We start from the raw sequence: 19,959 nt of genomic DNA, 5'->3' as shown, positions 1-19,959 counted from the left end.
AAATGTATGTTCTTTTCGGGAAATGTAGCCAATGGGAGATCTGTTTTGCCATCGCATAATGATTCTCTGGTATTAACGTCTGGCCAGGAATCAAAATTTGATGTTATCTATGAAATATCTAGACAGACTAACAAATGTCCTACTAGAAGTGATTTATGTTAGATCTCCAAGTATTTACTTGTTATTGGCTTATGGAAAGAAACTCCTGCATGACAGAATAGGACATGCTGGTTGCATTCTGAATTTTGTCTGAAACATTTGATACTTAAATCTAGAAAGGCAGGTAAAATTTACAGGACTGAAGGTGACAAGACATTTCACATCTCTTGACAATTACATCCATGACAGAAGCCAGACCTGAACCAACAATGACCAAGTGGCCCAGCTCAGTCCTACTGTGGGAACTGGGGTATCAACAGCGCTAATGATGCAGTCCAAAAGCAGTCTTATTGGATTTGGAGGTTTGTTATTGTAGCAACTAAAACAAAAAGTCAGTTCTACAAATGTTATGGCTCTATGAGTGTCTGCAATTAAGGCCCTGTTTTAGTAAACCCCTCACTTTCTGAACAGCCTGTTTTTCATAGAAGCTCATGTTAATTCTCCCTCACATTGGGAATATGAGGGCTTCTTTAACACTAAAAGTTAAATAAATTAGGGAGGTTGAGGAAAGCAAGATTTAGGGTATACAGATATGAGCAAGGTATCTAATTTGAAGCTGGACTGAATTTGGTAGGGTTTGGCTAGCTTGGAGAAAACGTTTTGAATAAATAAATAAATAAATTTAAATTTCTTGTGAAAAGTAAGCTGTTCATGTAGAAAAAAAATCTGCAAGTTGAGACAGAAACAGCTCAAGATGAGTGCTGGTGCTTGTTTTAGTCAGAATACTCATTTAATAAAATATTCTGAAGGAAAAGACTACCGGCAAAATGTCTCTGCCCTTTTTTTGCCATCTTTCTTTCATATACTTGTGTGCATCCCTGTACAAGTGACTTGATATTTTTACTTTAAAGCTTTGCAACCTAAGATTGGGAAAGTGCAAACCCAGAGCTGAGAAACTGGAAACAAATGACAGCTCCGTATACTTGGCAAAACTACACCAGTTTAAGTCAGTTGAGGACTCAGCATAATCTCTAGGAAGAATCATGCTCCTAGCTTTCGCTGAAGTACATTCTCTTTTTGTCATCTTGTATAAGCCTTGCTGACTTTTATCTTCATTAACAGCTTGACTCTGTATTACATCCAGAAAGCTCTTCACTTGAGTTTCAGTCCCGACAGAGTCAATGGAGGACAATGTGCTGTGTGCATCACATATGTGCCATGTATTTTTAGGTTTTAAATGAGATAGAAGTCACAGTGTAGAATTAAGCCATTCCAAGAAGTAAATGCCACCTGAGAAGAAAAAAAACCCCATATCTACAATTCACAAATTACAGCAATGAAATTTAATATAAAAATCTGTTCACCAGGGAGCAAGATGAAAATATGTCTAAAAGTATAGAGAATCAAAGGGCAATAATAGTAAAGAAGGTATTCTAAACCATCTTATCTTCTGTCCATATATGGTGAATCTTCAGAACATCATTATGAGCTCTTCTGTCCCCGTGAAGCAGATATATTTTACTCTGGCAATGTGCTTTGTGAGGCTGTTCAGGGATATGTCCTGTGATGAGCTGGCATTTTAGCAGTAATGGGAGCAGCTGGTAGTGATGGAACTGGAACATTGCTCTTTCCCTTAAATTTTGTCCATTTTGATTAACCAGTCCACAAGAGCTACTGGGGTGTTTCTTGACTGTGACAATTTAAAGGGTCACTGTACTAGGACACACACTCTCTTGTGGAAGCTGGAAGTAGCTAAGGCTGACTGTTCAGTTTGTGAAAGCAAATTCCTTTCTTTATTTTACTCTTCCACCTCTGAGAAAGAAAACAGCTCCCAGACGAAGATGTTTTCTCCCGTTTATCTTAGTAGAATGGAGCAAAGCTCTGTGGTTAAGAAATGGCAACACAAAGTGCTTTTATTTTATAGTAGCTCTTTGAGCAGAAAAAGTTCAAACTTTCATGAAGAAGAAAAGGAAATAATTTCTAATTTTTGCCTAATGTTATTTCTCTTTATGCTGTAAGACTGATGCAGAGCTCTTGTTTGCCTGAAGTGGCAGGAGGATGACACAGGGAGGCTGTTTACAAAGGCTGACATTAGGCACAGGAAGTTCATCTCTTTATACTGCCTTTAAAGTTAGAGGTGCTAGAATGGATGACTCAGAGAAGAAGCAGCTGAATTTGGGTGCTCTTGCTTGCCTGCTGAAAGGCTGTAGACAAACTAGGCTGCCTTAAATTGGGAGTGTATCTTCTAATATAAAAAGTACCCAAATGGTATATCTTTAAATATGCTCACTATTTTGATCTGTGCCACTGCACTCACACACTTTGACAGATGGATATCTTCAATTTGTCTTCTTCTTCAGTGGTATATCACAAGTGTAGCTTGAGCAATAAAGCTGCTCTAGAGTTACCCATGCTTTATTATTTCTGTTAATAGTCTGTGAAAGATCAGTGGTCTGATAAAGGGCCACAAAATTATTCAGGCTAATAAAATACAGAGAATAATACTGGGGAGAACTTATAAAATGCCCAGCAGGCATTGGTCCAAGGTCACATGTTTATAGTAATTTGAAGGATTAGGAGCCAAAATTCTGCAAATTGTCACCATAACCACAACTGGAATTAAGCGTCGACCAATGTCATGGGTAGGATTGCACATACTAGGATTTTCTGTGTGCTAATCAATTTAACGTTTCACCCTTGTGAATCTTGGCTGCTAACATAGAATGGAGGAGATTATATAGAGCTTGTGGTGTAGAGGCCATGGAGGTCATCAAGTGCATGAAGGCAGGAACATGGCATAATCAGGAGACACCGTGCTTGCTGCATTTACGTTGGCTGCCTCTTGTTGTGCTCAATATGCAGTTGGTTGGTGCATGCCTTGCTTACCTGAAGGATTTTGTTTGGTTTTGTTTACTGAGAAGTCCTTTTACAGTAAGCATTTTATGGTCCTGAATAGCATGCAGTGCTCTGTCATCATGCATGTCTGGGCAGAACTTGCATCACAGCCCTTGTGTGAGTCCCAGACAATGTAGGAAAGTTCTGTTAATGGGAGTTATGTTTTGTAGAAGGGGACTGTGTGTGCTGCTGCACATGCCCAGCGGCAGAATGATAAACCACAAGTTTGTGTCAGCAGTGTAGAACCACTTTTGCACTTTCCACTCGCAGTAAAGACAGAGTGATGAAAAAAGGCAAGTAGACTCCAGTCAGTACTGCTTTATGTCTTCTTCTCCTCACAGCTCATGCTCTTTCTTTCCTGAGTTTTTCTCCTCTTCATTTTCACCTGCCACCTTGCTGACAGAGTTTCCCTAGCTCTGCAGTGCAGCAGGTAGCAGATGGAAGGTTTTTGACTCATCAAGGGTCCTTTTTGATAAACATCCCCATGGCACTGTCCAGACTCTCAGAATCATGTTGTTTCAGTTTTTTCAGCTTCTCAGTTGTTTATGAGCAGGACAGCATTTTGTTTTGCTGCTGTGCAGATGCCAAAGTATAATTCCTCTGTGGAGAAACAGAAACCAGAATGTGATGTACCTGTGAGATGCTTTTTTTGAAGATGAATACCTAACTACTGAACGCCATTTTTTATTATTTTGTCTAGGAAGCATTCCTTGTTCCTTGCTGAAGAAGTAACTCTTCCTTCTGCTGTCTTCAGACACCGGATAGATGGGTGGCAAGTAGGAACAGGCAAAGCAAATCTTTCAAAGGACTCAGCTCCCTGCAGTTCTGGGCAGACTCACAACTTTCCTTAGAATGTATCCCCTGCATGTTTTTTTAACACAAAGACATTGAAAGCATGATAGAAAGCTGCTGTGGCATAAGTACTAAAACCAAGTAGACTTTGACTTATTATTTCTGCTGAAGCAGAGCTGTAGCTGTCCATAAAAATTTCAACATGGTGAGTTAGAGCTGAATACATAAAAAATGGTAGTTAGTAGGTGGCCTGATCTCATCTTAATCTGATCTAAACCATGCCTAAGTGGTGTAGTCATTGAGGGAATCATAACATTGCATTTTCCTTTGTTCAGCTGATCAGTAAACATTTCAGAAGTTACAGTCATTCACTGAAATATCTGTCCATTCTTTGTTATTTCTGAATTTTCCTTCCATACCAGACTGAAATTCCCATTTCATGCTTTTTATGCTCTGTGATACAGACACAGAGGAAATGTGCAGTCACAGTCAGCTGTGCTGGTGTGGAAAGCAAAGGAGGGAACTCTGGATGTGAAGAAAGGTGTGGTAATACTGTGAAGAAGCAGGAGGACAGAAATGGAGAAGTTGGCCCTGAAGGGGAAGCTCCAGGGAGTGTGAGCACTCAGGGGCTGTGTCAGGCTTTCCTAACGCTGGGCCTCCTCCTGGATTTCATGGAGCTCAGGGTGTCAAAGCTCTCCAGGAGATGCCACCCATTCAAGCTCTCTCCTTTTAGTGACCATGACCAAGCAAGCAAGGGGAGTAAAATGCAGGAGCAAGCATTGCACATGTGCTTTGCAGTGTCACACGTGGCAGCCAGCGTGGCTTTGTGGGGTCTCTATGTGCCTCGTGAGGTGCAGCCAGAAAACATTGTGGTTCTGATTCCCTGTGGCTGAAAAGTTGCTGCACCAGGCAGATACTTTTGAAAGAAGGCAATTAAGGAAAGCAGCAATTGTAGCACCATCATATATATATCTATTCATATGTGGTTAATAGCATAAATAATTCTGGCTGTCTTTTGGGAAATTTTGCTCCTTCTGTATTTCATTTGCTAATAACTCTCTGACAACTGAGTCATCAAATTACAATAAAAGAATAGAAAAATATTTTTAAGAGTGAAAATTTTAGCCAGTGTCTGACAATTATGGATGTACTTACTTTCATTGGAAAAATTATTTAGATAAGAACATGGGACACATCCAGCATGTGTGAAGGAAGAAATATGGGCATGTCTGTCACTACAGAAGTACCTGAAAGCAAGTAATTCAGGAAAAGGAGAGATAAAATGGGGTAGAGTTAGAAATCTGAGTATTTCAGTAGCATTAGCTGCAGATATTCTGTGTGTAGCTTATTATGTTTGTATCTTCTACTCTCTATTTTTGTACTTAATAGCATACAGAAAATTAAAATAATAGGTCGTTTTGAAAAGTTATTAGATTATTAAATTCTAAAGCAGAAAGGCCACTATTGTGGTAAAAGACAAGAATTTTGGCATGTTTCAGTTTTCTCGCTGTTAATGCACATCTTTTTGCTCATACCTATCCTATATGGATAAATATTGGCATTCTTGCTTCCCTGAAATAATTCTAGCTAAATTCCTAGTTCACAATCCAGTTTGGTCATTTGCTCACATTATTAAAACCCTGGTCTTTATTAACTAAGGCATCGAAAAAATTGTTGTGCTTAGTATATTTGCGCAAGCTTCAAAATAGTCTAAAAACTTACCGTTTTTCTTAGCTTCTCAATTTGTAATTCTCCAGTACACTGATAGAAAAAAATCACTATGGGATGGAGAAGAAACTTGAATTTCTGCTCAAAGCCCTGCCTGTGAGTCAGCACATGGCTGGGAGCACATTTTGGCACAGTTTCTCGAGGGGAACGGCGCCTCGGTCCGCGTGGTGCCGTGCCAGCGGATCCGCCTCCCTGGCAAAGGATCAGCACCAACAAGGACTCTGGCCCTGTGAGCAGAGAGAAAAGTTTGGGGACTGGTTTGTTTGTTTGCTTGTTTGTTTCCTTTCCGAAGCATGTTCTGATCTTTTGATGGCACGTGCTTTACAAATGCCAAATATGATGACATGCTTCCCAAGGAGGCAAGTAAATAAGTTTAGTAATGATAGCCTTAGCCTAGTGTGCCATTAGTCTGGGCACTGTACAGTCATAATGAAGGACAGCATTTGTTGTGCAGAACTGGAAAATTAAGGGAGGGGAGATCAGACAGCTGCAGCAAAAAGTTAATTATCAGGAAGGATCAGACTGCATTGGTCAGGCAAAAAAGCACTCTCTTGGCACACATTTTCTAACCACCATTCTTGTTGGCAGTGCAAGGCCAGATAAGGAAAGAGATTAAAATTTAGCTTAGTGGATGTCCTCAGAGGTCTGCTTTTCTTGCATATCTAGTGTCAATAGAGTCAATAATGTTGTCAGAGTCCATACTGGTGATGGAAAAGTGGTTGGAGCCTGCACTGTGCCACAAAATACCATGACTGATAAAGACCTAATGCCTCCTTTATCAGGATAAATATCGTTGTATTGAAAGGGACTCCTCCATTGGCAGTGTGACTGCCTCCTAAGAAGAAGGTCATGATTTTGCTAATCTCTTTCCTTGATGAGCTGCATAATGAAGTAGAACAACAGCAGAGTCAGCATAAATCTTCATCTAGGTCTTCACTCCACTCATTGTTGCACTAATTATTAATAATTTATTATGACCAGGTTTTGGATATCTGAGCAATTACAGTGCCATTCATGTGGTTTTATACAGCAGCTAGGCCACAGGAGGAATGGCCTGAGCAACACTGACAGAAGTTAAAAAACTTCTACATTTCCTTACCATCTCCAGGTGCAAGGCTTCAGTGAAATTAAAGAAAATTGCTGAGCGCCTAAAAGTCTACAGAGAGATCAAGAAATTGTCCACTTCTATTCATGGGACAGTGTTGTTGAAATGGTATTACTTTGGAGCCACTTTGAAAAAAAATGTATTTACACTATCTTATAAGTGGAATCAAAGAATTCTTGCTTGTTTATTTGTTTAGTGAAAATGACCACTGAATAATTTATACACATTACTACAACAATTTCAGAGGACTAATACTGTCTAGGTTCCAAATAGATAAGGATTATTGGAGCTTCGTATTAAGGGAACTAAAGAAACTGTTCTCCTGGAAAGAAATTAAATAACAGTTGTGAATATCTTTTTTTATTTATCTCGTTGTTGTGCCTGCAGGCTTTCCTAATCTCTTACTGTAGTGACATGCTGTAAAGAGGCATTATAGCTCAGAGCCTTGGTAGGGAGAGGATGAACATCTCTGATTGACCAGGGAAGAGAGTAAGAAGAAAGGTCTTGTATTACAGCCTGCACTGGAGCCTATTTATCCAATAGTTTAATCCTCCTATCTAAAAGGCATTTTTGAAGAACTGTATCTCTTTAATTTCCCCTTCTTTCAAAGGCTGATTCTTTCATAAGAGGAGGTGGGGGAACCCATGCGCAAGGAAGGGGGTGACTGCTCCTTCTGTGGAGCACAGGGCAGCAGCCCTGGGGCCAGGAGGAGGAAGGGCAGCAGGGAGGGGGAAAACATGGTGAGCCTCTGAAACCCCAGTCCTCTGATGTGGTGGCCAAAACCATCCTGGAGACAGCATCTGTGCAGAGGTTGCCACAGCTTGGGAAATCTGGGAGCTCTCTGAAACGAAACAGGACAGTAAGGGCTCACCTTGCAAGGACACATTGAACTAGGGGAGATGGTTTGTACTGCCTTTGCCTTTCTCTCTGATGGACCTAGCCATGGAAGGTTGCTCAGTATTGTTTGATTTTCTCAATTTGAAACACCTTTTGGTCTTCCTCAGAAAAGTCACTTTATGGAGGAGGTTCAAACAAATCCACCTCAGAGCCCCAGTGTCTTGGCAGGGTGGAGTTGACAACAGTTGGCTGACTTGGGCTGCCACAGTGACAAGTAGGAAACCAGAAGAGAGACCAATATCTGTGGCAGAGCATCATATTCTCTTCCTTAAAGTACAGCTAATGCTGAAACAAGCCAAAAGCCTGGCATGCAAAATATACTTTTTTTAAAGGCTAAAACAGTCGGACAAGGTCATAACTTTCTTTCTTTTTCCCTTTGCAGAGCTTCTAAAGAATTTGGATTGTTTGTGTGGGGACAGCTACTGCTGTTGGCAGGGGGCAGTGCTTCTTTTCACTTCATAACACTGGCCATGGCTTCATGCAAGGCAAGGCAATCAATGAGGCAGTGCTGTGAGAGCCCGGGGTTGAAAACTGAAAAATTGCAGTGGAAGAATTTTAAGACCTGATGGGTTTAAAGCTGCTGTGGATTTAAGTAATATTTTTTTATTTTGACTAATTAATTTTCTAGCATTTTAGTGCAGGTCAATGGCTGAGTAATGCTTTGGACAAAAAGACAGACTCCTGTTTGATGCGTGTTTTCTTAGCAATACAGACATACTGGTACCAAATGTATTTTGAGACTGACACCCTGCCCCTTGAGAAGTCTTGTTGGTTGTTGGATTTCCAGCCCCCTGCCACCCTGCCCTTGGAGTGACATCAGCAGCACAGGCAGGATGCCCCCCAAAATATTTGTGTGAGCTCTGTTCCTCTCAAATCACACTGCCATTGCCAAAGCCAAGGGCCAGCACAACTCTTACCCACATTTACAAGGTATTTTCATGGCTGGTTGTTGTTCCCAGGATACCAAATGTCCCTGGATGCCTATAGGAGCCAGAGCATTATTTATGATGTTCTGTTTGCTTGTAGTGATCAGTGGAGTTGCTGTGTTCAGGGTGTGCTGCTGCTCATCTCTCCTACTGGCAATAAAGCATTTATAAACTATTCCAACAACAGGTACTTAGCAGATAATCTTGGGGAAAAAACAAAAGACAGCATATTTGTATCAGAAGCACAGGGAAACTTTGCAGTGTCTGATGTGCCTTCTCCTTTCCCTGTTTGATTTCCAGCTGCCATATCCTGATCATCTCAGTGCTGCAGCACTGTAGCTCCTCTTCTTAAATGCTAGCAGTAGTAAGAACAGTAGGACTGGTGCATATTTACTTCATTTGATGCCCTCCTTCCCCTCCTGGCAGCCACTTTTCCCATATTTGCTCTGTGAAGAATCAGTAGTTTAAAAATAGAAATGTAGGGAAGAAGGAGAAAGAAAGAACCTGAGACCAGCTTCACCCAGGATTTTGAAAAGTCTGTTTTCTTTTTAAAACTTTTATTCTACTAGTGACATTATCACAGAAGTCCTTGTTGATGTCTATGTGTTTTTATATCATTGTAAGTGACTTAACTCTGTTTTTATCTCCTCTTCTCTCTTAGTGGAGTTTTTATACTGTGATTTGGCTTCCATGAAGTCTATACGGCGATTTGTGCAGCAGTTTAGAGCAAAGAATTGTCCACTCCATGTCCTGGTGAATAATGGTGAGTTCTGGTTTTTTCTTCACACACCTGTAGGGGAAGATGTGACAAACTGAGGTTTTATCTATCACTTCAGATTTCAAATAGATTATCTGAACCATACAGCAGGTTACCATGAGGCTGCATTAACTGGTATGTCTTTCTAGAGTTAAATTGCATTTTTTGGAGAGATTGTTAGGTGAGGAGTCTGAACACTGAGCCACACCTGCTCATGTTGTTATTGCAAGTCTGGTTCCTTTGCTGTGATTTTTTAGCTCTCTAGCATTAAAAAGAATGCAATTATACAGGAATTTGAGCATCTCTAAGAAAAATAAGAAAGGAAAGTCGTGCTGTACTTTACGCCAGTAGAAAACCTGTCTTTTCACCTTTATTTACTTTCTCTCCCCTGAGGTTTTTCCCTGTATAAACACTTGTTTACTGTGGGTGACTGGTGATCTGGGCTGGGGGTTTAATCCACCTGAAATGTAATCTGACAAATTATCCAGCAACTTCAGAGAAGTCACTGCATAGATCCAGATGCTACTGGAAAGCTGTTCATAAAACTGCTTCTTCAGTGGTCAGAGCACAAATTAGAAGGACAATATTTATCTTGCATTCATGCAATTATCAAATGAATCTAATTATTTTTAGGGATTTCAGTTTTGTTATTCACATACTTGCTATATAATTTTTTATTATAGCCACAGTATTTTTGGAAGCCAGCCTGTAAAGCAATTTTCTTCCAGAAACCATGGATGCTCTGCATGCACTGTCCTAAAGGGGAATTTTCACCTGTCTATTTAAATAGGGGAAAAACCCACCAGCAACTATTTAGGTTTCTTTTAGAAGTTTGCTGCTGTGATATGCTGCTGTTCTTGTTTTCCCAATTATTTACATATTTTTATATTAAGACATCCCAGAGAACACTTTCTGTTTCCCTGTGCACACTTCCATCCTAGTGAGAGCAAATGTGCTGTAAATAAATGTGTTTGTTGTATTCATTGGTGCCTTAAAGAGCTCTCAGTAACACAAGTAAATACTGTAATAAAAATTCAAGTGTTTTTTATTTGCTGATTGATATGAAACATTTGTGAAATGTTCAGTTAAACATTCATTTCTCTTTGATTAGTCCAAAAAGCCTACCATTATTATTTTAATCATGCAATAATTAGAGGTGGATATATAAGCCTAGTTGTAGTTAATTAGTGAGTATTTAAACCTAGTTACAAAGTCTTTCCAGATTTACTTTTAAACACGCAGAATGAAAACTGTTACACAGATGGGAACAACACTATTTGAAAAAACAGCATTTTATGGGAAAAGGGGTTTTTAATTCTATGTACCCATCAGGCATTCCCTGCCCTGCACTAGTCTGCACCATGAGCAAAGCCAGCATTGTTAGCTGGGGCTTGGAGGCCAGTTGGGGGAGAAATGATGAGGCTGAAGAAACTGGGCAGTCCTCTGGAATACAGGATTTTTTTCTGCCCTAGCTGCTGCTGAATTGGCTTGGATGAAAATTAAATGTGTCTTCTTATCCAAGAAACGAAGTTGTATTAAAATTAATCTCTTATTGTTCTTAATATGTTACAAGACCAAAGAGTGTAGGCCCAAAATTTCTTTTAAGAAAGGAGTTTGAAACTAAAATTTATTCTGCTTCAGTCTGTGTATTTGTAATTTGCAAGAAAGCCATTTGATTTCACTTATGCCTTTTTGCCAAATACAGTTGGCAGGAGAAATCTGTTGTTTGATAAAATCCTTTTAGAATCTACAATGAAATGAATGGTTCAAGTCATTTTTTTGCCTTAACAGAATCACATCCAAAGCACGGGTAAAGAATTCCAGAGAATTAGGTTAGTCTCTGGCCATTGCCTGGCAATGACTCCACTTCTGAATGCTCCTTCCCACATATTTTTTCTTCCTTTTTTTTAAGGTCCTTTTTATTTGCTTTTGTAAATAATCTGTAGCATTTAGTTTTTTTACTAGTGAAAGTACAGTTTCACCAGTAACTTTTGTTTCATAGTGAAAGCCCAAATGTTTCCTTGCTACATAAGAGGAAAATGGACAAACCCAATGGAGGAGAAGTGGCCTGATGCAAAAACCACCAGCACTGAGCACAATCAAGACAAGTGCTGACCTTTGGGCTATCTGGTTGGCTTTTCTCTTTCCCTTTCCCTTCTATCTTTTTACTTTTTTTTGTTTCAATGCACTAAGGAGGACGATTCAGTCCACCACGGGCTGCAGAGCTGGAAGCACTACTCTCTCAGAAGCCTCATCTCAGTTGCCTGTTCCAATGCCTTTCCCATGGGTTTTGAAAAACAGATTTTGTATGCATCCCATGTCTTCTGAATCAAACTATCAGCAAGCTAGTAAAATTTTTTATTTCTGTCTTCATAGGACCAAGCATTTTATTATCAGGGCTGCAGTCTTCTGTTACATTTAGTGTAAAAATGCAAGAACTGTTATATTGAGATTGTTGCATTACATACTAGTATTATTTAATCGCTTAAATCAAAATCTTTTAAACTGATTGATATAATAATGTGCATATGTTAGTGAACTTTCCATCTATTATCTCCATGGATATATATCCTGTATCTATGTGAAGGTGTATGATATTCACTGAAGACTTGTGCAAACCTGTCAAAAGGCCAAACATTTGAAGATGACTTGATAAAAGTTCCAACACTTTACAAGAATGCAAGCTATGAAATTAACATTAAAGCATTATTGAAGATAAGGGATTTCATGTGAATTACTGTGAATTCATGTGAATTTCATGTGTAAATTACACATTTACATGTGAATTGCTAAATAATAATCAAGACTACATGTCTGACCTAAGACTGTTATGAAATTCAGCAGTTTGTAAGATCATTGGTGATTTTTTTAAAAAATATATCTCTTCACCACTTGCTCTCTATCCCTTACCTAACTCAAGGATTCAGCTGGAAATTAAATTAATACTAAAATCCTGAGTTTCAAAGTATTCTCCTAGACCTTAACATCCAGGTCCCACAATAATCATGTGAAGTTTAGGTATCCAACTAAATGGAGATTAGTGCACTAGTCACCTCCTCTTTTTGTTTTAGCTTATTTTAGCATGTACATTTAACTTTCTAATTTCTAATTTAAAAGGAAAAATTTGGTTGAATGCACGCATTATTTCAGCTGACAAATAAAGGCTTGTTTTTCCATTACTATGCTTTCTGCATCAGTAATGTGCAGAATCAGCTCTTGGTTTTTAAAATAAACAAAACATATTAAAAATGCAAATAGAGTATTATATAATTTTTTTTAAATACAATGTGCTTGTGCTAGAAAGAGAAAAATGCTATGACATAGAAAACAAATTCATTTTCTGTAGAAAACAAGAAGTAAGCTAAATGGTTGAACTGTAAGCCACAGAAAGAGGGATGCAGCACAAGCAGTGAAGAAAGCTTTATCTGACAGAAGGTCAGAAGAATGTGTCTTCTACTCTGCTAATTAGCATTTGGGTGATAATTTTTAGTTTTGTTTTGGAAAGAACTCTGTCTCTGTACAGCTGAAAAGCATTTAGCAAATTACAGCATGTACACTAGTGTTAATTATTTAATATATTCCTAAAAATGGCATTGCTGTTAAAATGCGTTAGAAAGTCTTCTGTCTCCTTGTGGTTGAAAAAGGGACAGATATTAAAACACTTTGTAAAATTCCATGACCAGCAGTCACTGTTTCATGCCAGAGATGGTTTTCCCTAGCCTTGAAGGAAGTAATTTTCTCTGTGTGCTAGAACTGTTTCTTACCACATTGTAGTTAATGTGTTTGCTTGTATGTTGTTTACAGTACCTAATGATCCAACAGACCAACACAAAAATCACAAGATATTTAGGGACACCAGGATACTTCTGCATGCCAAACATGCACTGTCTAGCTCATTAACAATGAAATGCCAACTTAGAGATTTCAGGTTATTAGTAGCCTATTGCAGGCAGATTACAGTTAATGTATTTCAGGTTGAAGCCTATCCAGGCCAATTTAAAATCAATATTCCTGAACTGCTAGCTAATTCAGATGATCATATTTGGTACTTTGTGGATCATCTGAGAAATTATCAGTCTCTTGATAGAATGGATAAGTCTGTATAAGCTTACCTCTTCAGTTCCTAGAGCACATTAAAGCTGTATCAGTAGCGGAGTATGTGAAATATATGTAATTTCCTTGTGTTACATATACACAATCCAGCCATGAAGTCCTTTGAATACACCCATAGATGCTGTCATGGTTGATCACATATTAAATTATCTTGCATTTGAGTATTTGCAGGATCAGATCTTCAGAAGAAAAGTGAAATTCAATGGCTGGGAACAGGGACATGTATCAAATGCAAACAATTTTATACATACTTACCTACTCACAGGTCATATTTATAAGATGAATTTACTAATAGTTAAATTTTTTGAAATTATCACAGTGAGATCTACGAAAGATTCTGTCCCACTGGATTAGGTAAGAACCAGCTTTCTTACCTGTAGCAGCTGCAGGCTACACTGGCTGTTCTGATGAAAAGGAAAGAGAGATGTGGAAATTCACTGGAGAAGGCCTTGAGGGAAAGTTCGTGAGGAGGGTTGCTGTTACTCCAGTAAAACTTGGATTTCATTGAAATTAATTCTTCTCTTGCAGCCACACAGGAAAGCTGTGGTGAACTCAGGATATGATATCTCAATAAAGTTCTTCCAGTGTCTTACTGACAACATCATGTTTCATCTTTATCCTTCCTCGAAGACGAATTAGAGCAATACCCAAGCAAAGCTGTGATAGAAAAGGGTCAGAGGGATAGGGACAAAGACAGAAGGGGATGAGCAGAAGAATAAATAGCCCTTACCTGTATGTAATGGATGATAAGTACTAGACATCATGGGAGAGTTGGGCCTTTGGGAATGGTTTTACCTGGAAAAAATATTTTACCTGGAAAAACCTAATTTGCGGTGGTGGAGAGTTTGACCTACAATGGATCTTCTATGTGTGGTGGGAAAAAACTGGAAGATTCATAAGGACCTTAGCATACAGTATTAACACATTCTAAAATGAGAAGCTCCCAGAGCCATATTTTTTATGAAGTTCAGTGCATGACAGATGCCATCTCCTCTGATCTTTTGGCTGTGGGGAGGCTGGCTGGCTGCTCACACACTGCTCTTCCCAGGTATTAGATGCCTGGGGTATTGTAACTTGTCTGGGCACGTGTGTCAGAGCACCATGACACCTCTGGCAGTATCCAGCCTGGCTCACCCACAGCAAGTGAGGGTTGTGCAATGCCCACGTTTATCTGGCATATGGACTTTTAGCAGCAGTCATCAGCTGGAGATTTTATTATACTTGGATAGCACTTCTGTCTGCCAGAATTATATGTACCTTATAAGAAGATGTCAAATTTAATAGAAAAGGTTTATTATTTATTGGAAGAACTAATAAGTTAGAGGGGTAACCTTAGACTCTTCTGGCTTTCAAAGAGTAAGGATTTCATTCATGAAAATCCTGACTTTTGTTTGATATTATCTTTCTCTTTCTGATAATTTCCAAAGCTTTTTTTTTTCTGTCTGTGATATCAAACACTTTTTGAAGGGTGAAATATCTGAGGCTCCGCATGCTGCAGGTTTTTGACCCATTTGCTTTTATGTCTTGAAAGTGAACATTTTATCAGTGGCAGACAGATACAAAATTCAGCTATTGATGGATTAGAAAACCCAACCAGTTCTACTTAAGTGTGTGGAACATTTGCCATTGGCTTTTCTGAAAGGCAGGAGTGAGCCATGTTTTATTTTTACTTAATCTTTTTGTAGATTTTAGGTAAAAATATTCTTTATACAAAATGCAAACTGAAATATTTTACTTCTGAGAGAATATCCTATTGAATTAGAAAGCTGTGACTGACTTTCCTATTTTCTGATTGTGAGTGGGCTAACTCACCATTGTGTCAGCTCAAATAACCAAACAGTTACTGAGCATGTTTTTAGGAAACGCAGGGTTATTTGAACCAGACCTGATTAGGAATTATTTATTTTTGTGTAAAATCAAAACCTTGATTATGGAATGTATTTACTTTTTTAAACTGACACATTTTCCAAGGAACCAGCTTGTGCTGTGTGCACTTGTAGCAGTGTGACCCCTGATTCAGAATGTGAATCCGTTCTTATGGATGTATTACAGCTGGTTTGGTCATGTTCTGAATCTACCAAGATTTTGTTGTTGTTCTCACAGTCCCTGAATGTGGATTGTCTGCAGTTTTTTATTTTCTTTAACGTAGTGGGAAACTAAGAATCTATTTTTTCTGGAAAGATACATTGCTTTGTCTTTGGCACAGCCAATACAGTGCACGTCTCCCTTGTGAACATTAGGCGGGTCTGGGAGCACCAACAGCAGACATTACTCAGTTTTCAATTCCTCACTACTTTGCCAAACTTTTAGTGTTTGGGCTACGAGTTTCCATGCCAATTATTTGCCTTAGGCTGGCTTTGTTTTTTTTCTTTATTTTATTTTGTAATGCCAGATAAAGCAGTTTATCTGTTTCCAAGAATGATAAGACAAACATCTTAGGAGCTTTTTTTTTATGTCAGAAATTATGGCAAAGCTTTTCATAAAGGCTGTGGTGTTATCATACAGTGTGGAATTGAATGCAGACAAGATCTTGCCTTTGTCTCAGTGCTGGCTTCATCTTTTGTTACATATGGAATATTCCCCTGATGGATCCAGGCAGAAGCCTGCTAAGCACTGCACTTTGTGAGCCACCTTTTACAAGTTCCTCTCCAAATATTTTGCCTATTCCAAGCATGTCCCAAGTCAATCCTGAGCAGGTCTTTCTGCCCAAATCACAGCCCTGAGCTGTGGTGGGTGATGCTGTGTGCAGGCAAATGCACTAGCACTGAGACTGGGCACCAGCATCCCATCTGCTCCTCCTGCCTGCCTCTGAGCTTGGTGGAGATGGACACTAGGTCTCATTTCAGGCCCCTCCAGTCTCTCCACTGTCCAGACTGGTGGTCTCAGTCTTCCATGGACTCTGAGACAAGTTTCTGCCCCATGAAAAATAGACTGTGAAAAGTTCATGGGTGGGAGGAACAGGACAGTCGGCTGGGAAGCATCAGGATGGACAGAAACCTTGATTGCAAAACATTTGAATTTTCTGTTGTCATTATATTGCAGAAGTTCTATTATCAGTGCATTGCAAGGGTTCTATACTGCTAGAGTTTAACATCTCCTTGATGATTCTTGTAGGCAGCTCCTCTAAGCACTGACTCATCTTCACAACAGCCAGCTGACTCCAGTTCTTCTCAACCAACCAATCCATCCTTTTATAACACTCTTCATCTTATTGGCTACAGCTGTGGCCTGTTACAGTCAGGCTGGCTCCTAATCCTTAATTATTAACCCAGCTGCAAGTCTTTAGGGGTAAGATTACTTTCCATACTACCTGTATTTATTTATGTTCTATCCCCCTATAAGTAGCCATGTCGCAGCTTTTAGAGCAGTGCTGTAAATTCACTGCTCTTCAGCCCAGACAAGGCAGGAAGAAGCAGCACCTGTAAGAAGCAGTCATGTGGGCACAGCTGTGCCTCCAGTAAGCACTTCTGGGGGCAGTTCTTACACTAAAGGCATTGCATGTTCTTGTTGCTCACTAGCTACTGTAGGACACGAAATAACAGGATGCAGACACACAGCTCTCCCAAGGTAAAAAAGAGGGCTTTTAGTTTCTGACTCCAACATTTATAGTCCAAAAGTGACAGTGGGTTGGAGGATGACAGTGCCACTTCTCCAATGACACTGGACAAACCAACAGTCCAGCAAATTTCTCCTCCTCCATAAAAGAATGCAAACCAATAAGTTATTTACATAAAGTGAGTGAGAAAGTTTGTCACAAGAATGTAAACAACAGAAGGCTTAGAAAAACTTAAAAAACCAGGGCAGCACTCACTAGCCAGGAGAGATGCACAGGGCAGGCATACTCTGGGATTGCACAGCCCAATGGAACAAGGTGGAGCAAGCAATCTGCTGCAGGCAGCCTGGCCAGGGCATGCTGCTGTATGGTTCTCCTGTTCAGGTGAGAGGTGGGCCATGCATTTTACATGCAGGTACACCCAGAGGTGTTTTGTTGCATGGGCGTGCAGAACAGAGCAGTTTTGAGGTTCTGTGAAGTGGGGGTGGGTTTCCCTGTGTGGCTGCACTCGTGGGGCTGGAAATGCTGCTAAAGGCATTAGCCAAGACAGTGCAAAGCCTGTATGGAGGAAGGGCTTTGTGCTTTTACTGCAAGTAACTGTCTCCTCATTTTTCCCCTTGGAAACATGTTTGTTACAGTATGTATCCCTTCCTAGTAAATAGCAAGAATTGGGTAAATGTGATTATAAAGGTTCCCCTCCTGCTGTGAAGGTGTTATGTATGTTTGTGGCTGACCTATTGCTTTATCTGCCCAGCCTTTGGCTGTCTGGAGATAAAAGAACTTGTCTGAGGGGGTTTTGCCTCCAAACCCTCTTCTGTGGGCCTGGCTGGGAAAGCAGACATTTTGTTCTGTATGTGAAAAAGAGATTTTAAATTTTTCTTTTGTAGTGAGTTTGAGAGAACTGACTTTAAAAACCTCCAAACAGCTCACTGTAAAAAAATCCAGATGAGTGAAATACTTGTAATTTTACAGCTCTTAAAACACATTTTATAATGGAGATGGAGGATGCCTTTGCAGTGGGAGGTATGGGAGTTAGAGCAGTATTTGTCATCATCTGCAGTACGAGCAGGCATAGTGCTAATTCTCCTGTATAATTCAATAAAAATGGGGTATGTCTGGCCTACAATATTTATAACTATCATAAAAATTTTTGTTATGCTGCATGCAGTGTCAGATCCATTTTGTTCTTTAAATTACATAAGATGGATCAGAAACTAAGAGTTTCATTACAAACTTTTATAGAAATTCATCATAAATTCCTTACAAAGACAGCTCTCTTGAAGTGTATTCATTCATTGAGTGAGAAATGTTTATTGATTCCCTAGTTATAGAATTAAAAAAGAATATATTTTTTGCCATGCATTAAAGTGAATTAAAATTGTGTATATTTTGAACATATGACAATAAATGCAGAACTGCAGCACACTGGAATGTATTGCTCTATCTATAAGAACAGTTGTTCAGCATAGTTTTGCAGAAAAGTATTTTCCTTATTCTAATTTATTACTACCTCTGCAAAATCACACATCCATGTTTTGTTTAGTCATTTTTTTTATTCCCATACTATCAGTCTTTTTGCTGGAATATTTCAGCAACAGCTAATAAATTACAAAGAAGAAGCTTATGTTCAGTTTACTTATTAATTCATTTTCTTATGCCATGATGTTATCAGTGATATTTTAAAACTGAATCTTCTGGAGACAATGCAGTTAAATCAAGAGGAAAAACATATAAGAAGGTTATATCAGATCTGAGGTGTTTGGCATTAATGATTTGTGTGCTGCCTCTTCAAATTTCACATACACTCTGAAAAAAATTATAAGGCTGACTGTTGATAATTAAAATCAGAAAGATACTGAGTTGTTTGGATTCAATATTGGAAGAAAAAACAAAGTCATTATTAGTTTACAATGAAAAGACAAGGCATTTGTTAACGTTTCAAGTAGTATTGGATTAATTCAAAGAATTAAAGTAGAACCAGCTTTCATTTTTGAGTTAGCATTTGGGACCCTTAAGTAAAGCTGATGATGTTTCTGGATAAGAGAAAATCAATAGCATGCCACTTTTAGTATCTACTGAATGTTAGGTAGTTAATAATTTAAGAAAGAGAGCTTGCTGCTACACTTACAAGGTTCTCTCTTTTGTTAAGGAAGGAGACAGGTTCACTTGCCTGTTGGGTATTCCTTTGTATGCTCACTTTTAGTAAATTAAAAATGTCTTTTCCTCAAATAAGAGAAACTGCCCTCAGACTTCAGGGCAAGATTTTTTGACAGCCTTGATATGAACTACCTGAAAGATGGGAGCCTTTAAAAAACAGAAAAAGTCTTTCAAAGGTGTTTCGGCTTAACATTATTTGAGCAGCTGTAGAAGACAGAAAGGGAATTGTAATAGAATCAGATTGAGGCAGGGGTGATTGTGCCTGCTCAAGGACTTGACCAGAATTTCTACTCAGGGGATGCTCTTGAAGAATGAGCAAAAGAATATTGGGGAGCGTGTATCTTTATGGTTGTGCATTGCGTAAATGAAAACTTTTTCTGTCTCCCGACCTGAGCTCAGATCTATTTTTTTTTTGCTTCTAGGATGCACAGCACAGATGGTGGAGACTAATTGGAGTGGAGGGCAAAGCCTCTCTGTGTTGTTGAAATCCTGTGCCTCTCTGGAGGTCGAGGGTGAGGTTGCAGAGGCACAGGCATCCTCAGGGCTAACGTGAGCAACGGCAGCTCCCTGAGCCTGCCTGCTGCTCACGGTGCAGCAGCTGTCCAACACACTTCTGCCCAACACACAGGACAAATTTCTCCATCCCTCCATCTGACTCAACCAACAGAAGTGTGTCTGTGCATGGAGGGGTCCTGTACCGAGCCCTGCAGCAATCCCAGCAGATGCAGAAGCAGCATTTGCCGTGCACATCAGCCTTGCTTGCTGGGGCTCTTTTATATCAACTGCTTTTCTTGGGTTTGTATTTTACCAATGTTGCTGCAAACAGAACTGTGGCAAATTGCTGCCTTTCACCTTTTCCAAGTGTCAGAGCATTGGAGGGCAGGATGGCCTCAGAGATATGCAATCAATTTCCTTGTACTAGGCCTGGTGTCAGAGA

General features: G+C 39.4%; 1 protein-coding gene across 3 annotated transcripts in view; it reads left to right on the top strand.

Moving 5' to 3' along the window:
• Positions 1-19,959, top strand: part of DHRSX (dehydrogenase/reductase X-linked) — a 200,959-nt gene that overhangs the window by 133,763 nt on the left and 47,237 nt on the right. For all 3 annotated transcript variants that reach the window (XM_064711755.1, XM_064711744.1, XM_064711735.1), the window contains exon 4: positions 9,104-9,205. In XM_064711755.1, the coding sequence (XP_064567825.1) occupies positions 9,104-9,205 (102 nt within the window). The remainder of the gene's footprint in view (positions 1-9,103; positions 9,206-19,959) is intronic.

Source organism: Zonotrichia leucophrys, chromosome 1 (assembly GCF_028769735.1).
Source record: "Zonotrichia leucophrys gambelii isolate GWCS_2022_RI chromosome 1, RI_Zleu_2.0, whole genome shotgun sequence".
In the NCBI taxonomy this organism is placed as follows: Eukaryota; Metazoa; Chordata; class Aves; order Passeriformes; family Passerellidae; genus Zonotrichia; species Zonotrichia leucophrys.
The sequence above is the reverse complement of the archived record's forward strand: the minus strand, read 5'-3'. Positions and strand labels throughout refer to the sequence as shown.